The sequence below is a fragment of the Populus nigra genome, chromosome 1 (assembly GCF_951802175.1).
Source record: "Populus nigra chromosome 1, ddPopNigr1.1, whole genome shotgun sequence".
Taxonomy (NCBI): Eukaryota; Viridiplantae; Streptophyta; class Magnoliopsida; order Malpighiales; family Salicaceae; genus Populus; species Populus nigra.
In genome coordinates, this window is record NC_084852.1 from 42,356,960 (window position 1) to 42,377,470 (window position 20,511).

The window sequence follows — 20,511 nt, forward strand, 5'->3', positions numbered from 1 at the left end:
TTTCGGAGCAAGGTTGCAAATCATGATCCTGAACCATTCATTTTATTCATCCTCTACCATTTCGCTTAACACAATGATGCATATGCTCACTATTAAACTAACTTCTTTCAAGTATCTATTATAGAGAAATCAATTTCGTTTGTTTCTTTGTTAACCAATGAAGAGCTCTTTGATTTTTTGGATAGTAGCATCATTGCTCCATGTGCCTTGATCACTTATTTTAATGGAGTTACAAAGCCAAATCCTAATTACAATTCTTGGGTGTAAACAAACAAAATAATGTTGAATTTATTATTTTCTTCTCTTACAGAGAGTCCATAAGTGAGATACCGAGTTGGCAACACTCACATGAGGCTTGACAAGCTCTTGAAGTTTTCTTTTCACACCGATCAAAGACTCACGAATTGCATCTCATGAATGAACTCCAACTGATGCAACAAGGATCTCAATCCATTGCTGAGTTTTCTCGAGTTTTCAAGAGAGTTTGTGATCAATTGGCTACCATTAATCGTCCTATTAAAAAGAAGTGAAATGAAAAGATAAAAAAAATCACCTTCACTATTCATATGAACAATGAAAGTGGTAATAAGTTTACACCCCCAATTCTTTCCCCTATCCTATATTAATTTTAAAAGGAGTAAAAAATTAATTTGACCTGAAAAAATTAGTTTCAAAAGGCAAGAAAATTAATTTGACCAACTTTTTTTAACTAGTTATTGACCTAAAAAATCAAAAGGGTCAAATAAATTGGGTAAAAAGGAGTAAAAATTATTTGGAAGAGCAAAGTGAGAGAACCATGTCCAAGTTGCTTTCATGTGCATGAAAAGGAAATATATTCGATCGGGTAAGGTTTACCATCCTAATTCAAGCCCTTTGAATTTCTCACTTCTTACATGTGCTCTTAAAGAATGAGCCCAAAGAATTTTAAGGTGATGTCATAAGCATGGCTTATGTTGACATGTCAGGTTTAGGGTTTGTTTGGAAGTGTTGTAAAAATTATATTTTAAAGTATTTTTTATTTAAAAATATATTAAGATAATTTTTTTTAATTTTTTAATTTTATTTTTAATATCAGCATATCAAAACGATTAAAAAATACTAAAAAAATTAATTAAAAAAAAAGAAGAAATTTCAAAATTTAATGAATGCCAATTCAACTATAGCCCAAAACAGGGCGTTAACAAGGAAATTAAGTGGGTGCTATTTATGTTTGGCCCAGAACTCTGAAAATGATGTTTATTTGAGTTTTAATGTGATGACGTTGCTTAATTTCCTTAAAAAGGCCCCTCTCAGCAAATAGCCCGGTGAAGAAGCAACTAGGCCCAATAACTAAGTTGGTATGGGCCTCAACAATATACATGTCAGCCCCAAGATTCTCAAGTCTCAACCCTTTGTTTTAATGAAATTGCTTAGTCCCAAGAAGTTTGATTGGACCAAATTTGGGACAAGCTAATCCCGTGAGCTTCTTGCGCACGCAATGTATTTCAATTGATAAAAAAACCAAATGCAAATAGATTAAATATCCAAAACACTCAGGCAACCCGAAATAAGGATAAAAAAACATCTTTTTTTTTTTAATTAAAACCTCTTTGTCCTATTAATGTGCTTTTATTTATTTATTTTTATCAAAATGTTCATTTTTTGAACCAAATAATTATCATAATCATAAAATAAAACTTTAATAAAAAATAATGTTTTGATGATTATTCTGTGGATACTTTAAAAAAATATATAAATAATACACTTGAACTTTTTGGAGTCTTTTTTTGTGTATCCAAGTGATAATAAAAAACAAGGTAAAAAAGTAAACAAATAATTATTTTTTTTAAATAAAGACAATCACGAAGGGTTATATATATAAAAAAGAGTGTTTGATAATTTTGTAAAAAAAACCCTATAATGTCATCCATAAAAAAAACATAAATTCAATAACATTTCATAAAATAATATTTTTAATATAGTTATTTATTTGAATCAAGTTTAATAAGAAAAAAAAAACATAATGGCCTAAGAAATAGAGGCCAACGAGCGTCTGTCTAGAAGGCTCAACGCATGATCAGAATAGAGATATGAGTTTGCAATTTTGTGGACAAAAGGAACAAATGAATGCATTGTTATGCTGTTTTAAAGCTAAAAATACATCGAACCGAGTTCGATCTACTAAAATAAAAATAATTTTTTTTATTTTTAATTGTGTTTTATTTGAAAAACTAGTGTTTAACATTATTCAATAACACTACATAAATTAGACGGAGATCGCTTGATGACGTAGTATTTGTAGAATTTGACTGCAATCTCAATTTTGTTCCTGATTGTATTTTACCTGATGTTGTTGCATGCTTAAGAAACCAAGAAAACTATAGTCTTTGTCGGATGTATTTCTACGTGATGGAATTGTAGATAGTTTAATGGAACAATAAAAAATATTTTATATAAAATATTATTTATTTCATGATGAAATAGTAATATTTAAATCTATAATATTTTAATTAAAAACCATTAATATTAATATATATTTTTTAAAATTATTTTATAACCTCGATTTCAAAAGTATTCTTAACCAAACACATTAAACTACTTTTTGTTCAACTTCAATTTCAACCACAGTTTTAACCAAACATACATAAATACCAAATCAACCTCAACCAAAAGTACTTTTTATAAAATAACTTTTTTCAAACCACAACCACAAAAGTTACCACAATACCAAACAGTAAATGACCAGAAAGTTGAGTTTTTTACTTTTAAAAATAATTATTTTCAATTTTACCTGAAAACACCTAATTTTCACTTGAAAACATCTAAAACAACCTTACATACCTAAATAAAATCATTTCTAGGGTTAAATTAGTAAAAAATCAGTTAAGAAAATAAAAAAAATGATCCCAAATTTAAAATTCTTCTCAATCCCTAATTTACTTTTATTGACAAGATGAATGGAAAAACAACTTGATGAAAATCCTCTCGTCGAAAGGAAACTATTGACATTAAGATCAATTGTTTTTATTATCAAAATCAAGTTAATCGACAACTTTCTTTCCTTTCTCCTAGAATTCGGTAACTTTTTTCCCCCCTCAAATTTAAGGATAAAAATGAACAAAATAAAAATTTAAATTGAAACAAAAATTTCAAAAACTAAAGATACTAAAAAGAAATTCAAAGGAAAGTAGGTAGATTATAGTGAACTTTTTCACATAGCTTCTAATCGGCCACTTGATTTCTCCGTGTTTTACTCTTGATCTTTTTTTATGATTATCAAAAAAAAAAAATGCAATCAAAGATAATAAAATTTTGATGATAAAAAAAATGTATTACTCCAAACCATAGTGAAATCCAAGAGAGTTTATAGTGTTTTTATAATAATAATAATAATAGACTACTTTATTAGTTACTACTTACTACAACTTTTTTTTAATCAAAATTATCTCTCTAAATAATTTATTTTCATATAATTTTCTTTGTTCATTTTTTCTCGAGACAAAGAAAATCCAAAATATTAACTAACTGTCTATGTTTGGTAACCATACTAGACCCCCATCTTCACACTCTAACTAACTTTCCGGGTTTCTCACACCCTAACTAACAATAAATCCAAACTAATTAATAAAAAAAATCCCCAATTTGCAAGGTTTCAAAATCTTTAAAAATCAAATGAGAAGCCCTTAAAGATTCTCTCTTTTTAATGATATTACCGGGGGCAGACCTCTTTGATCCTCGAAGTGACATGGACTCGTACGTCTCTCCCGTCGAGTCCCGGTGGGACTATGATTTCAGTTTCGCTTTCAATGACAGTAATTTCTCTGATAGGGTGTTAAAGATCGAGATCGTCGCTGGTTTGCCTGATGTAAAATCAGCCGGTGATGGCTGCTCTAGCATCACTGAGTGGGCCCGTAACAGAAAGAGAAGAAGAGAGAATGTTAAGAAAGATAAAGGTCAGTACTTCCGTTTTTTTTTTTTTTTTATAAAGTTTGGATTTCTTTTTTATGAATTTGGATGATTGGGAGTTACTTGGCTCGATATAATGTGTTTTTTGAATTGCAAGTAATGATTTTGTTGTTAATTGATAATTGTTAGCTTTACTAAATTGTTTTTGCCACTACGATTGTCATTTATTTTATAATTTTTAATGTGAGTTTGAAAATTACGTTGCCGAAGTGAGGAAATTTAGCATATAATGTGGTTTTATGTATCAATTGATGGCTTTCTTGTTAATGGGAATTATTGGTTTTCCGTACAGTTTCAATCTTTAGCATTGTTAACTGTCATTGGATAATTTAGAGCTTTTAGCTTTGTTCTTTATAAAAGTTTGGTTTTATTTTTATTTTAAAAAATAAAATTATGGTGACCATTTAATGGGATTTTGATTTAATGTGTTTTATGTATAAAAAATAATGACTTTCTTGCTAATGGAACTCTTAGGTTTACTTTAAGGTTCTTGTATTTAGCAATTTTGGATTCTTTGATTTTGTTTGTAATAATAAAATACCATTACTAGTGTCTATGTTGATACTGGTTTTGCTGATTAGAATGTGGCTTACACTTTGTGGCATTTAGCTGTGGAAATCGTGGGGCAAAGTGAGGATGAGCAGGCACTGACCTGTAACATTCCCGACACAGAGGATACTGTGGCTTATGAAAATCAAGATGTAGAAGCTGTAGCCATGGTTGAGGGGTCTCCTACAGATGCTCAATTCGATTTTCATCAACGTGGTATTTTTCTTATTTTATTCTATTGTATCGTCTTTGCTTTTATTGGTCACTTGCATGTAAATTGTATCCATTGCCATGTTAAAATGCTTTCTGTTTGCATGATCGGTTATTTACTTGTGTAGGTGATGCTGCTGGTCCAAGCAGTGACTCATCCTGGAGCATGGATTGTTCAACAGTTCTAAGAGTTAAGAGTGTACATATTAGCTCTGCAATATTGGCAGCCAAGAGTCTATTTTTTCACGAGGTGAGAGGTGGTGCCTTGTTTTACTCTTTTATTGTTTGAACTTTGTGCCTTTTTAAAGTTATGTTGTTTCTTGCAGTTATTTTTAAATGGGATAAAAGAGTCAGCGCAGCGAGACGTTACTATACAGATACATGCCTCTGGTAAATACAGTAGAATTAGGTTATTGGCTGTTTCTGGTTACTAGTGCCTATTGATGGCTGCTTTTTTATAAATATAATTTTATATAGTTTTTTCATTGTTAGTTATGCACCACATTTATGGGCCGTCATCATTTTCATTGTTTCTTTGTTCCAATCTCGAGTTGATGAAGTTGACTTATTGCTGTTTTCTTCTTCCCCTGTTTGTTCTCCTGGAGCAGAAGAAGAGGCCTTAATGGACCTCCTCAATTTTATGTATAGTAACAACTTATCAGCGAGCCGAGCAACTGCTTTGCTGGATGTGCTCTTGGCTGCTGACAAATTCAAGGTTGCATCATGCATGAGATATTGCAGCAAGTTATTGTGCAACATCCAAATGACCTGTGAATCTGCTTTGCTCTACTTGGACCTTCCTTCGAGTATTTTAATGGCCGAAGCAGCCCAGCCCCTGACAGACGCAGCAAAGAAGTTTCTATCTGTGAGATACAAAGATATATATAAGTAAGCCTCTTTTATTTGCAGCTCGATTTTCTTTGTAATTGATGGCTTGCCTGTTATTATTAGAAATTTTCTTTATGATTTTATGCCAATGTTGAATGTACTCATGTATTCATTTTGGCAATGCCCACAGCTTTTGCTTAATTAAAGTGGAAAGAATATTTTGAGCTTATTCTTGTGAGCTGCTCGCAGCACTAATTTCCCATGGAATAATGTGGAAAATGCATTTGAACTTCTGCATTTATTTCTTGAATTATTGACCCCTGCTATTGAGCTTCATTTCTGGTTAGGTTTCAGGAAGAGGTGCTTAGATTGCCTTTGGCTGGTATTGAGGCTGTGCTATCCAGTGATTATCTCCAGGCAGCTTCAGAGGATACTATATATGACTTAGTGCTCAAGTGGGCTCATACTCATTATCCCAAATTGGAGGAGCGGAAAGAAGTTCTTGCCAAACAACTTGTTCAACTAATCCGTTTCCCATATATGACTTGTCGAAAATTGAAGAAGGTTTTAAATTGCAATGACTTACACCCTGAATTTGCATCCAAGGTTGTGCTTGAGGCCTTGTTTTTCAAGGCTGAGACACCACATAGGCAGCATGCTCTTGCAGTAGATGTACCCAATGCTGTCAATCGTCGCTTTGTGGAGCGGGCATATAAGTACCGACCTGTCAAGGTGGTTGATTTTGAACTTCCTCATCAGCAGTGTGTGGTGTACCTGGACTTGAAGCGGGAGGAGTGTGCGCAACTCTTTCCCACTGGTCGGGTGTATTCGCAAGCATTTCACCTTGGTGGACAGGGGTTTTTCTTGTCTGCCCACTGCAACATGGACCAACAGGGCACGTATCACTGTTTTGGACTTTTTCTGGGAATGCAAGAAAAGGGATCAGCGAGCTTTGCTGTTGACTATGAGTTTGCAGCCAGGTCAAAGCCAACTGAGGGGTATGTCAACAAGTACAAAGGGAACTACACTTTCACAGGTGGGAAGGCTGTTGGGTATCGGAACCTGTTCAGTGTACACTGGGAAGCATTCATGGAAGATGACAGCAATTATTTTATTAATGGCATCCTCCATCTCAGGGCTGAGCTTACCATAAGGCAATGAGTTTTTACCTCCAGGACTCGGCTTTTGCCCTAAGTTGATTTTGGGTTTTTCTTGCTGGCGTTATTTGATCTATTCATTCCAGCGATGCCTGAAAGTAATCTGTCAACTATCCAAGATGCTATTTTGACCTGGCTAGATGAATTGTACATTCAGATACAAATCACAATGGGGCTCTCCTATTGAAATGCTTTGGCATTTTCACTTGCAAACAGTAAGAGAAGACAAAAGATGAAAATTACCGTTAATTATGTTTACTTAGATAGGATGCTAGTAGCCTAGTGACATCTTAATTGCTGGAAAGTTACTGATTAAGCAATGTTTTCTTTTTCATGCTCATTTCCTTTCGGGAGATACGAGACATTAATTTGATTGGATTTAATAATAAAAAGTATTGGGGTGTAATAATTAACTATAAAAAATAAGCTGTTAATATTATACTTGGAAGAATATACTTGGGAGAACAAGAAAGAAAAACTCATTGGAAATTTATATATATTTGCTTCGTTATGGATACTGTTTTGCTATTAAGTTCATCGAGATGATTCTAACATCATTGAAAGAGGTTGCACGCACATGTTAGAGTAATGATTCAAAAAACAAATTAAATAATATATCATAACAAAAGCATTTCATGTTTATATTTAATAAATTAATTTAATTTAATTCAAAAATAAAATTTAAATATTAATAATTTGTAGAATAATATATTATTAATTTAATAGTAATTAAATAGTAAATTACTATAATACTAGTTAAAATAATAATATATTAATTACTATAATACAAATTAGAATACTAGCACATTAAGAGTAATATAATAATAATTGTAATGAAAAAACCCCAACTTTTTAACATGTAAAGGCACTGCAACCACTTTTCAGTTCTCAATTGAAGAAATCAAGTGTAACATACTTTGTGAATATTGCCAAGTTACACACAACAAAGTCACCTACTTTGCTTAGTTTCATACGTGAAGAGGGAGAGATTCTATACGAGATATGCACACAGGCCAAATCATTTAAACAATTTATAGTTTCTGGGGTTCAAATTTCTATCATCCACTAAGAGAAATATTGTAACTTTTGAAAGAGACAAAGCGAGACAAGAAAGAGAGTATTGTGTGTGAGTATGATTTGTTGTTTTTCATATATTATGCAAGAGAGTAATTTAAAAAAAATAAAATTCATCTAGAATGTAAAATAAATTTTTTTAAAAATATAGCAGAAAAGTAAATAGAAGGTTTTTTTTTGTTTTTCATTTAAGTTGAAGCAACGTAGAAATCGAGCTAATTTTCTGTGATGATTTTGAAGCTGTTGCTGAGTGTTATAATAAATATATTCAGGGCTTTTTTAAGCTACATTGCCATTTGGCATCCGTCTAGAATTTCCAGGCTAATGCCCTGCAAAAGAAGAACATAGAGACCCTGCTTGGCCTCAAGCCATCATGAGACTCTAAGCACATTTTTCTAGTGCTGCAGTAAAATATTGTGCACACTAGTAGTCCACTGAAATTTCTCACCCGAGAAATCATTAATCAGATAACCCATCAGATTTTTAAAATGTTTTTTTTAATATATTAAAATAATATATGTTTTTATTTTTTTAAATTTATTTTTAATATTTTCACATCAAAACAATTTAAAATTATAAAAAAAATTTATTTTAAAAAAATTAAAATAATTTGTAAACATGAAAACAAACACAACCTACATCCTAGACCTTTGATTTTATTAAATAAAAAAAAAGGGGGGTCTCATCGTCTCCTATGCAAAGTTAGGACAAGTAGGCTGCTATCATTGTTTTAGCCTTTTATGGCTAGTTGATAAAATAACCTATGAATTGTTGGTAAAATTCAAGTTAACTCTTGATCTCTTAATTTCTTTTATTTTAGTCCCTTAAGCTATCAATTCAAATCAGTGCACCACCTCTTCTCTGGTAAAGATTAGAAAAATATTTTCTAAACCATCTAGTAGGTGGTCTAGTGATAAGAGTTTGAGACCAAGAGATTTGTTCCCCTTGTGGTTTCAGGTTCGAGCCCTATAATTGCTAATATCATAGCCACTAAAGGCTTAAATGATCATTAACTTCAAGACTTGTGGGATTAGTCGAGATACACACAAGCTGACTCAGACACCTATTTTTGTTAAAAAAAATTCTAAGCAAATAATATGCTTCCACACGTCTCTATTTGTTACCTTTTAAGAGGAAACCTAACATAAGCGGTGTATTGTTTTGATTTGATAGTTTGAGGGATCAAAATCAGAAAATAAAACGTTTAGGGCTTAAATTGAATTTAACCAATATTTCAAAAGTCATTTTACCAATTATCCTTTTATTAATTAATTACAGGCCACGCGCTAAGCTGCCTCCCCAGGGAGGAGAGCAATCAGCGCATGTTTTTATTGCTAATAATACAAACATTGCTCTCCGCGTGCTTTGGGCTTATACTTTTTTTTTTCCACCGAAATCATTAGTCTAGATTTGTAATAAAGTTGTTGTTATTGTTATTATTTTTATTATTATTATTGTAATTTCTGATTGATTTATGCAAATAAGTCACCCTCGCTATTCCAAATAAAAATATGTTTGTTTTTATATTTAAAAAATATTTTTGAAAATTTTTTATTTTTTATTTAAATTAATTTTTTAATGATTTTGTATCGTTTTAATGTACTAATATAAAAATTATTTTTTTAAAAAAATTATGTTAATGTATTCTTAAGAAAAAAATACTTTGAAAAACAACGGTTACTACAATATCAAACACTACTTCAATCTTCTTTCATTGGAGTTTTTAGTAGTGTTTGAAATTATAATGCATGTTATTTTTTAAAGTATTTTTATTTAAAAATATATTAAAATAATATTTATTTATGTTTAATACCATCGCATCAAATAAATTAAAAAAATACTAAAAACTATTAATTTAATTTTATTAAAAATCAAAATTAGGAGAAATAGGATCCAATTTCCCTCCCCAAACGGTGTGTTAGACAACTAATGATAACACGGCTTGAAGTCAAACAGCATTGACTTCTTAGTCCTTCATACAGGGTCCCTCTATGAGCATGCGTAGAAAAAGCATATATCATGATTCAAGAAAACTCCAAGAGTTCATGCGGAAATTATATGAGAGTATAGACCCCTCTTCATGCCTCTGATCTCGTCTTAATCCGAAATCCTTCTCATTATATTCAAAAGACATTGCTGTTTACAACCAAGATCCAACATGAGCTTGAATATCATCTGGTTACTTCTCAGCTTATATTTTTCGCCATCTGTGCGCAGCTCAGACAACTATAATACCGATACTCTTGATGCATTTCTTCAGGATTCTGCTTTTAAGTCCTTGCTTCGACACCGGCCTCACACTGGTGCTTTATACAAGGCTTTGCTTCCTGCCAATCTATCAGGTGTGCAGGTCTCTATAGTAAGAATCAGAAGCCGGACATTGTGGAACATTGGTGCTAATTTCAGCAACTTTCAGATTCCATCAAGAACCATGACATTGCCACATGTGAGGAGGCTGGCTATAGTTTATCAAGACCTAGGCAACTGGTCTTCTTACTACTACAGTGTTCCAGGTTACTCAATGATCACTCCTGTTGTTGGTTTTATGGTTTTCAACGCATCAAATGCAAGAGCCAAACGTATCGGGAAGGTTAGCCTGGATACAAGTGGAAAGGCAATAGTGATTCGTTTCGCCAATTCAACTATTACTGAGAGTATGATATCCTCAGGAGCAAAATGTGTAACATTTAGTGCTAGCGGGGCATTTCACCTTGGTGAAATCAACCTGCTTAATGAATGTCATTCTCAAGATCATGGCCACTTCTCCATTGTGGTTCCGCAAGAAGAGAGGAGTGGAAGAGATAGAAGGAAGCAGAGTCTCTGGTATTTGTGGGTTATAGGTTTCGCCCTTGGATTCAGTGTAGTTGCTTTTTTAGGATACTTTGGGATGGTGTCTCTGAAAATCTTGAAAACAAAGAAGATTCAAGTAATGGAAAGACAAGCTGATGAAGATTTGGTTCTTGAGACTATTTGGGTTGGCAGTAGTAAAATGCCTTCTGCAACAGTAACAAGAACTCAACCAAACCTTGAGAATGGAGGTTTCTAATATATCTACATACCCTGTCCTCCGATCCTTGCTTATATCTGGTCACCTCAGATTTCAGTAGTTTTATTTCTCTCTAAGATCTCAAATCTGTTTTTTGGCTTACAAAAATGGACATTGTTTGGAATATGTGAATTATAAGGGTACTATATTCATGAACAAGCTGTACTAAATACTTGCACACAGACACAGATTTGTTGATGAAAATAAAAAAGACGGTACTTTATTTAAGGCATAAAAGGCAAACAACTTAATTGCCGCAAGACAAATTGCAAATTAAAAATACCATATTAAAAATAAAATAAGCTACTGTGGTCTGATTAGCCTAGTCACCTAGGCAGAAACGTTGCCCATGATATTGGACAGTACATCCTTGGCTTCCCTCAGCAACTCAATGCTGGCGTTAAGCCTCTTACGTTTGGCTGCAACAGAAGGAGCCTCCTCTAACATCATCTCTAACTTTCCACCATTAGTAGCCATCAATTCAGTAACAATCTCCTTCTCCAACTCCTTGCTCACTAGATTTCGAACACAGAGCTGCAAATGAAGTGCCATGCAATCAACCAACCTCCTAGAAACAATCTTCCAGTAGGCCGTCATTCTCATTTTCAGGTCAAATGCTTGAGAGAGAAGAGGCTGATACTCTCTAAGATTAACGATCTCTACCTCTCCAAAACCTTCAATCTTCATTTTTGAAGATTCATTTTTCTGAACTTCATCAATGAAAGTCTGACGATGGGACATAAGTATGTTCCACTCATTCAAGTATTCAGGATTACAGGTGTAATCTGTCAGCTTCTCCATTTGAACAAGCTCAGAAACCCAATCAGTGGACTGCTCTCTCATTTTCACCATAAGATTCTGACATGCCCTTTTAGTGGTTAACAAAACTTGAGGATAGTTTTCGGTGTGGTGTCTCGAAACAGACCAAACCACATTTTCAAAGTAAGCCCATGCTTTCTCAACAAAGTCAAATGGTATATGAGAAACCCTTTCAACTTTTCGTTGCAGTAAAGAGAGGAAGGCATGACGGGGAAGGAAATTGGGAAGTGCAATCGCTTTTGCATCGTCCAAAACACGAATCTCATCCATCAGAAAGTTTCTAGTATGCTCACTTTCTGGGCAATTGAAGAGTTCATCAGAGTATTGGTTGAACATTTCAACCACTCTAGCAACACCATGCATGTTAGGATCATCTGGATATTCATCATATTCACCTCTAACAAGGATTTTCGTCAGAGACTCTTTAACAGATCCAATAAATTCCATGAAAGCAGTCAGAAACTCAGCAACTGACGACATAGCCTTAGGCATCCTGTTTAGCTCTGTTACATTGCCATTCAACTTCTCATTAATCTTTCTAACAATCTCTGGCCAGCATTTAGCCATTATAGTGGCTTGAACCTGCATCAGTTTTTTAGCCAAAACAGGAATACCAACAATTGACTTATCAATCCTCGAAAGAAGAGGATGAGTTGCAAACAAGTTCGCTTCTTCCATTATCATAAGATTCATCTCCAATACGATTTCTCACACAGACATAACCAAGTCCTATGTTCACATCGTCAGCGGTGACTTTCTCGAGCAGCCCCTCAGGTGCTTTATCGGCCTTTGTAACCACAGCTAGAGTCCTCTCCCCAGTCTTATCTACTTGACGTGACATCCTAATCGATTCACATGTGGTGAAATCAACACTAGCAGGCAAAACATTGAGTATGATACTCTCTTCAGGTTGTATGTACTGCATGACAATTCCAGCAATCTGCTCATAGATATTGTCAGGCTGTCCATGAACAGGAACTCGAGTGATTCCAGGAAGATCAACCATTGTTAGGTCCGGAACACCATTCTTCTTTATCACCAGAGTTAATGCAGCATCAGATATGCCCTTACCACTGCCTGCAATCTCCTCGGTGGCAATATTTATGTCATCTGCAACATTGGCTTCATCTGTCTGGGTTGTTTTGCCATTAAACTCCAAGAACATCTCTGGTATGAGAGACGTATGATGCTGCAGCCTCATTATGAGGGGTACCCTAGTGCATATTCCTTGACCACGAGGAAGACTAATACCAGCAAGTGATTCAAGAACACTAGATTTCCCCGAAGACTGATCACCGACAACGACAATGGTGGGAAGTTGTATACCTTCTTTCATCACCATGAGGTGCCTCAACTGATCAACTGCATCAAGTATAGGACGAATACGATCGTTGAAAGATGACATAATTGGCACGCTATGGATTGGCGTAGGCTGATTTTCATCTCCACCGACTATTGCAAGTAAATTTTCTTCTACACGAACGTCCAAAGGTAATGAATCCCCTTCATAGGATGAGCTATGGATCCCATTTTTGCCTTTTGAAGGTCTACCAATACGCTTACCTCCACTCATTTTGTTGGAAATAGAGGAATACATGAGAGTTGGTTGTGCTAGTGTTCGGACGAAATGAGGATTTATAGGCACGTTAAGGGAAGGTGGTAAGGTGGAATGGGAACCGGCAAGCCTTTTGATTTCTCATCTCAATAATAAAAGGCTTGAATTAGAACACATCATTTACCTACCCTACAAATTGATGTCTTCAACTAGTAGCTGATTTACACTTTTTGGGAGAGTGAAATTATACTGGTTCTCATTAAATGCAAGTTCCTGGGAACTGATCAGAAGTGGGATATGAACTTGGCAATCACTAATGGCACCAAAAGTTCATCATTAAATATTTTGCTCTGAAGGATTCATGATTGAAAAAGTTATATAAACGAAGCAGCAAGTACACAACTCCCCAGTTCAGTGTCTCCTCGGTCCCATGAGTGGCTTGAATGCTGAGGTTTTAAATGAGATGCAGTGATCTTCACAGGGTTTGAAATGGAAGTAATGTGGCTCGCATAGATTACGCTTTTCTTCAAGTTCAATGTCAGACCTTTTTCAATAAATGGGACAAAGTAAAAGTAGAGCAATATTATACTATAAATTAATTAAAATAAAAAAAAAAACTAATTCTCCTAACAAATTTAGTATTTTCCGAGACTTGGATTACTATTCATTCATTGCGTCATTTTGATTATTATTTTTTATTATTTTAAATAAAATATTAAATTATAAATATTTTTTATTTTATTCTTTTTTAATTTTTATTCTTTCAGATATTTGATCCTATTTTTTTGATTGCTATTTATTTTTAATAAATTATAAAATTACAATTATTCTTCAATCTCATCCCCTTCATTTGTTTATCTTTTAAATTTGATTTTTATTTTTTTATTGCTATTTATTTTGTTTGAGATTATTTTTTAGATTTTTTTTTTACAATTCCATCTTTAAGAGTTTTTTTTTCTTTCAAATTTGATCCTTATTCTTTTTATTGCTCTCTTTTGTTTTTTTAAAAAGTTTTTAAATTGATTTTTTTTCATAATTTTATCCTTCAAAATTAAATTAGTTGGGAATTAAACTTTTTAATTAAATCCGGTTCAAGAATTTCACTAGTTGTAAGTTTTAGAGATTAGATCAGGTTTAGAAGGTGTGCATTGGTTGATTTGTTTGTTTTTTCCTTTTTAAAAGCTAATGTTTTTTTACCTTTTATTTTTTAGAGATTTGATTTATTATTTTTTATGCTTTACTTTCTATGAGATTAGTGTCGGCTTCATGACTAGAGTTATTAGTTTAAAGGTTAAAATGGATTGTCTTTTATTTTTTTTATCTTTTTTTAATTAATTAATTTTAATTTCATCTTTTAGTATTTAATTTATTTGAAATTGGTATTCCTACCTTTTTTCTTTTTTTCTTTTCTATTGAATTATCTTGATCTTATGCCTATAATCATAAGGTTTGCATATTAACCCGGATTAACTAATTTTTTTTTTGTTGCTATGTGGTTAATCTCGGGTTCAAAATTAGGGGAACGTTTAGGAACGCGGTTGTAGCCGCGTTTTCAAAAAATTTGAATTTTTTTTTGTTAAAATTTAATATGGTTTGTATGTTTTGGATCGTTTTGATGTGCTGGTGTTAAAAATAATTTTTAAAAAATAAAAAACATCATTGACATGTATTTTGATACGAAAAATTATTTAAAAAACATCCGCAACCACAATGTCAAACAAGCTCCAGAATCACCAATTTGAAAAGTCAATTCACGGTGCTAATCCAAGTGAATTGTCTCATAAGCCACGGTACATCAATTATCTCTTTTAGGATTTTTTTTTTATATAATCTCGAAGACACTGATTGTTCCTAAGAAAAGACAAATGCCCATAAAACTCAATAAAATTACTCTCAGCGCCATTTACTTGTCATGTGTAGCAAAACCGGAGTAATAATCAGGACTTGTGAATGGAGTTACCATGGAAAAGTTCTTAAGTTTTGATAATAGCATTACTTCGGAACATTTTTTAGTGGAATCTTGCTACAAGGAATGAATAATAAATGGTCACGAATTCTTCAAGAAAGAAGAATGAAAACAGTGGCCTTGGCAGACTTGACCCTGCCTGTGTATCTTGGGTTTGAGTACTCGCGTGTACCTGTACTTGAGGGTTTAGTTGCTGTGGTCAATTCGTGTGACTTGTTCCATCCCCATCCCGGGTTCGACTCTCTATGTGTACGCCTGTCACCCCCGCGGTGTCTTACATACTCCTGGGCTTGCAGGATGTCCAGCGGGCCGTGAGGAATAGTCGTGGTGCGCGTAAGCTGGCCCAGACACCCCACGTAAATAAAAAAAAATAAAAATGAGAACAGTGGCACAGAATGATTTTATTGAGTGAAATCGTAGTCGATTTAGTTCATGAATGTGTTCTTAAAAATAATTCGTGTCATGGAGATCCATCCTTTTTTGGCGTAGATTACTCGCTTGACGCTGGTTTTGTACCATTCACACCACGATGAGTGCATGCAGACATGCATGCTATGCAAATAATGAGCTTCGATTTGGGAAGCAATCTTCTCTATTAACAGCAAGGCATGTATAGCAAGGAAGCATATCATCAACTTGGATCCTGTAAACCTAAAACATTAGGATGCTATGGGATTCTCCTTGACAGATCAGAGCACTCCGCTTCACGAAACTAATTCAAGACGAGTGAGATGAAGTTTAGCTGTGAATGCATGAACATGATATTCCTGTTCAGGGAGGGAATCTTTCCAAGTAAAAAACGAAGGCATGGCTAGCAGAAAATCAAATCCCTTGCATCTGCCAACTCTGCAACATTCATGAAAAAATGAACAAATGAAGTGAATGAAACGAAAAAACTGCCATCCATAACCACCATGATCGACTTTTACTTGCATCCAGAGAAGAAAGAAAAAATGGAGTGAGTGAAACCAAACAATCCATATTGGCACAAGCCTTGTGGTAGTTATCCCATTGAAATGAGCAATTAACGTAAAATGATTCTTATAATCAAATAAAAAGAACAGAATAGATCGAATGATTCTTCACCTCACAAGAAACAATCTCTCAATTATTTCAGAATAACCATTCATTTAACATAGAAAAAAATCCCTAAATTTCATATCTAAACTATAAAAGAAATAAGATTTAACAGCAATTGAACGTGTTAGCAAAATGACATCTGACAACCCTAACCACTAAGCTCCATGCCCACTATTCTGCCAGTTAATGCAAAAGCAAGAGAAAAACCTTCCGGTGAATCAAGCAGAAGTTGAGCATCATGTCAGGTTCTTAGCAGATCATACATGAAAACCAAATATTTCCATGGAAATGGTTTTGCATAACACACAATAAGAAGTAACCCATGGTATACTGCCACAATCACCTTAAAGAATAGAGGGCTCAACGGTTTGTATAGAGTGCTTTCCCTTCTCTCTGAACAGAGCAATCAATATCCAAAAACTCAACAAATCATCAAGTGTTCATTGACTTCAAAAAAAAAAAAATAATCAACAGCTAACTTGAACTTATGATGAAGTTAACATTCCTGCCCAACAACCACGTTTTCACATTGCAACCAACCTTGTAACCTATGATACATTTGTATCAGAATTGTTTCATAAACACATAAGATGCATTCGAACAGGTTTATTTCTAGAAGGACATACACATACTTAGGTAAAGTATGCAAATTACAAAGTTTCAAATCAAATAGCCTCACAAGAGTTCGAAACATTATTCAGGAGAAAATAAGCAAAATCTAAAAGGCAGAACTCAACTCTATCGTGCCAGCTGCAGATGAAAAACCAATTTACTGAACTCAAGAGGCATGCATTTCTTATTAACAGTAAAATCTGTGAGGCTAACCAATAACTGCAACGAATCCTCTCAAGGAAACATATAACCATAGTTCAAAGAGAAACATTACCAACGGCCAATTGAAACAAACAAACAAACAGCCAACCGACTCATGAACATGCTCAATTGAAAGCTCCAAAACCAGCATTGCTCTTACGAGCAAGCTTTGTCCACTCAGTATGAAATGCCCCTGGACGATCAGTCCTCTCATAAGTATGAGCCCCAAACAAGTCCCTCTGAGCCTGGACAAGGTTTGCTGGCAGCCTAGCACGCCTGTAAGTATCAAAATATGCAAGACTAGCACACATCCCTGGAGTGCTAATTCCAGCTGAAATCGCCAGCCCCACGACTCTCCTCCATGCCGCCTGCCTCTGCACCATCTCCCTCGCAAATTCCGGGTCCACAACTAAACTAGCCAAGCTAGGATTCCTCTGGTAAGCCTTTTTAATCCTATCCAAAAACACAGCCCTAATAATGCATCCACCTTTCCAAATCCTAGCTAACTCACCCAAATTCAAATCCCACCCTTTCTCAACACTCTTAGACCTCAACAAATTCATCCCCTGAGCGTAACTACAAATCTTCGACGCATACAATGCTTGCCTCACATCATCAATCAACCTCTTCTTGTCAATCTCACTCTTAACACTCCCCATTTCCTCCTTCAAGCCAGCTTTTTCCAAAATCTCGGCCGCACTCTCCCTCTCCTCCTTCAACCCACTCAAATACCTACAATCCAACGAAGCAGCAATTGTAGGCGCAGCAACAGACAACTCAGCAGCTTGCTGGACAGTCCATTTCCCAGTCCCTTTCATTCCAGTTTTATCCAATATCTTATCAACCAGATCCCCGTCAGCCAAATCATCCTTAACCTTAAAAATATCACTCGTAATCTCAATCAAAAAACTCTCCAACTCCCCTCTATTCCACTCCCCGAAAATCTCAGCTAATTCGCCATTAGAAAGCCCACCAACATTCTTCAAAACATCATAGGCTTCCGAAATCAACTGCATATCTCCATACTCAATCCCATTATGAACCATTTTAACAAAATTGCCAGAACCCCCTTCACCAATATACGTAACACAAGGCCCATCATCAACTTGAGCGGCAACACTCTTCAAAACAGACTCAATATTATTATACGCCTCCAAAGACCCACCAGGCATCAACGAAGGCCCATGTCGTGCACCTTCTTCTCCACCCGAAACCCCCATTCCCAAATAAAGAATCCCTTTATCTCCCACTTCTTGAATCCTCCTCTCAGTATTCTGATACCACTCATTCCCGCCATCGATGATAGTATCACCAGGCTCCATGAACTCGGTCAAAGCAGAAATCGTTTGGTCAACAGGGTTTCCAGCTTTGACCAAGATAATGATGGATCTGGGGCGTTGGATTGAGAGAACAAAATCACGAGGGGAGTACTGACCAGTTAAAGGAAATGGGCCTTCGGATTGGGCACGGTGAAGGGTTTCGTCGACTTTGGAGGTGGTTCTGTTGTAGACTGAAATTGGGAAACCTTTTTCAGCAATGTTTAGGGCTAAGTTCTGACCCATCACGGCTAGACCGGCTAGGCCTATGCGTGACAGAGTAGAGGCGTCCATGGTGTAGAGAGAGAACAAATGGGGTTGGGGAGAGAGAGGGGGGGGGGAGAGAGGGAGAGAGAGATTTTAAGGGGAAGGGGAAGGGGAAGGGGAAGGGGAGTGACGGACTTGTCGAGAGGGTGAAAGGTTAAGCGGCTAATGTGCCAGCGAGAGGGTGTCGTGACTGTCGATGACTCCCAGGGGTTGCTGCTGGATGGTTTGGTGAGCTTTTAACGGTGTCGTTTGTGGTGGTTAGATATTTTGTTTTTCAAATCTTATTTTTTCAGTGGGACGTATAAGAGAATGACCGAAATATCTCCATTTTAAAATGATATAGAGATATTATTATAAATAAAAGAGTAGATTTTAATTTAATTACTATCACGAGATAAGTTTTGAATCTAATTTAATTTAATTTAATTATGTGACTATTAAAATAGATATTTATAAAAAAAACTAATGATTTAAATTTTAGAAAAAATATATTTTATTAGGCAAATTTTCTTTTTTATTCATATATTTATTTTTATCTTGACAAAACAAATATGTTTTTTATTAGTAATATTTTTTTTTAATAAAATTTTAAAAAATTAGAATAAATACTCATAAAAAATTCAATGATCTAAACTAAGAAGGAAAAAAATATATATTTCCTCAATCAAAAACCACTTTCTTTATATATTTATATATTTTTATTTTAACAAAAACAATTTTTTTATCAAAAGCATTTGTCTTTTAAATAAAAACTTATCATGAAATAAAAAATAAATTTCAATAAAAAGAATTATAACTTATTTTTATGTGATTTTCGAGAAATACAAACCAATAATTAATCAATGAAAATTATTATAAAAATAAAAATAATATTTTATTCTCATTGAATAATTTGCATTTCATTTCATATATAATAATTCATAAAATAATTATTAATATTATTATAAAAAATCTCATCTTATTGCACAATTGAATGATTTCTTAAAAATCATTTTAAGAATTTTATTTATAATGAATTTTATTCTAAATTAAAAATAATAATTTTTAAAAACGTTGAATCAACATTTAAAAATAATGTGTGATCCAAAAAAAAAACCCTCAGTACTCCTAGATTTCTTTCTTTGTTTTTAAAATGGACAGGCAACATCAAGGTTGTTAAAATTATAATTTAACTTGTAAAATTATATAATTTTATGAGTTAATATATATTTAATATACAACATTATTTTAAAAACTTTAAAATTAATAAAATTAAGTTCAAATAAAGTAAAATCAATAAAATTGAATGAAATTGTAAAAAATCACGATTTTGATATCGATTTTACGATTTCAACAAAAACATACACTGCATTGCAATATATATTTCCTTCAGACCAATAGCAGCATGACATTTGTCCACACAAAAAAATTGCTGCCAGCTACACCCTGAAGGGGATGACATGGCAGACTTCCTTGACGCTGATGAGAAAACAAAAAACATGCTGTCAGGCTCGATTCCTAATATATCCTCTCTTGTCTTCACTTCAACGGCACAATTAACCTCTCTTGATTACTTATTAACTTAACTTTTTTAATATCTCATCTACATCACCTACCAATAGTGTCCCTCATCACTAATGTTGTAAACAGAAGCTATTTCTAGCCTGACTAATGTTCGTCATGTTATGAAAGTTTTTTTTTAATTTTTTAAGTTATAAATTATTTTTTTATATATTTTTAAATAATTTTGATATATTAATATTAAAAATAAAAAAAATATATTATATATAACACATGTATTATGGTACTTTTTTTTAAAAAAATAATAATTAGAATTATATTATGTTTGAATTGATTGCAAAACTGATTTGAGTTGATTCTTGAATTATTCAATTTATATCATTTAG

At 33.7% G+C, this 20,511-nt stretch overlaps 3 protein-coding genes and 1 pseudogene across 4 annotated transcripts; 2 read left to right on the forward strand and 2 right to left on the reverse strand.

Moving 5' to 3' along the window:
- The first annotated feature begins 3,531 nt into the window (after positions 1–3,531).
- LOC133678482 (BTB/POZ domain-containing protein POB1-like) lies at positions 3,532–7,115 on the forward strand. 2 transcript variants are annotated; one of them, XM_062100789.1, is made up of 6 exons: positions 3,532–3,932; positions 4,555–4,710; positions 4,833–4,954; positions 5,031–5,094; positions 5,313–5,592; positions 5,880–7,115. In XM_062100789.1, exons 1-6 carry the CDS (start codon positions 3,683–3,685, stop codon positions 6,691–6,693), a joined length of 1,686 nt encoding a protein of 561 aa, XP_061956773.1. In that variant the 5' UTR covers positions 3,532–3,682; the 3' UTR covers positions 6,694–7,115. The 2 variants fall into 2 exon arrangements, with proteins under 2 accessions (XP_061956773.1, XP_061956779.1); XM_062100795.1 differs by having other exon boundaries at positions 3,712–3,932; positions 4,527–4,710.
- A 2,702-nt stretch (positions 7,116–9,817) lies between these two features.
- Positions 9,818–10,968, forward strand: LOC133678505 (uncharacterized). The gene has a single exon (XM_062100819.1). The coding sequence runs from the start codon at positions 9,922–9,924 to the stop codon at positions 10,807–10,809; it is 888 nt and encodes a 295-aa protein (XP_061956803.1). The 5' UTR covers positions 9,818–9,921; the 3' UTR covers positions 10,810–10,968.
- A 171-nt stretch (positions 10,969–11,139) lies between these two features.
- Positions 11,140–13,201, reverse strand: LOC133678474 (dynamin-related protein 4C-like; annotated as a pseudogene).
- Positions 13,202–16,820: 3,619 nt separating this feature from the next.
- LOC133678497 (6-phosphogluconate dehydrogenase, decarboxylating 3, chloroplastic) lies at positions 16,821–18,836 on the reverse strand. Its single transcript, XM_062100806.1, has one exon. The coding sequence runs from the start codon at positions 18,650–18,652 to the stop codon at positions 17,168–17,170; it is 1,485 nt and encodes a 494-aa protein (XP_061956790.1). The 5' UTR covers positions 18,653–18,836; the 3' UTR covers positions 16,821–17,167.
- Between the last annotated feature and the right edge of the window lie 1,675 nt (positions 18,837–20,511).

What these genes read in the sequence shown, in the direction of transcription:
- LOC133678505 (XM_062100819.1), top strand. Translation starts at nt 9,922, where the DNA reads ATGAGCTTGAATATCATCTGGTTACTTCTCAGCTTATATTTTTCGCCA.
- LOC133678497 (XM_062100806.1), bottom strand. Translation starts at nt 18,652, where the DNA reads ATGGACGCCTCTACTCTGTCACGCATAGGCCTAGCCGGTCTAGCCGTG.
- LOC133678482 (XM_062100789.1), top strand. Translation starts at nt 3,683, where the DNA reads ATGATATTACCGGGGGCAGACCTCTTTGATCCTCGAAGTGACATGGAC. An exon ending in GAATGTTAAGAAAGATAAAG is followed by an intron (nt 3,933 to 4,554) that starts GTCAGTACTTCC and finishes TGTGGCATTTAG; the next exon opens with CTGTGGAAATCGTGGGGCAA. An exon ending in AGAGTCTATTTTTTCACGAG is followed by an intron (nt 4,955 to 5,030) that starts GTGAGAGGTGGT and finishes TGTTTCTTGCAG; the next exon opens with TTATTTTTAAATGGGATAAA.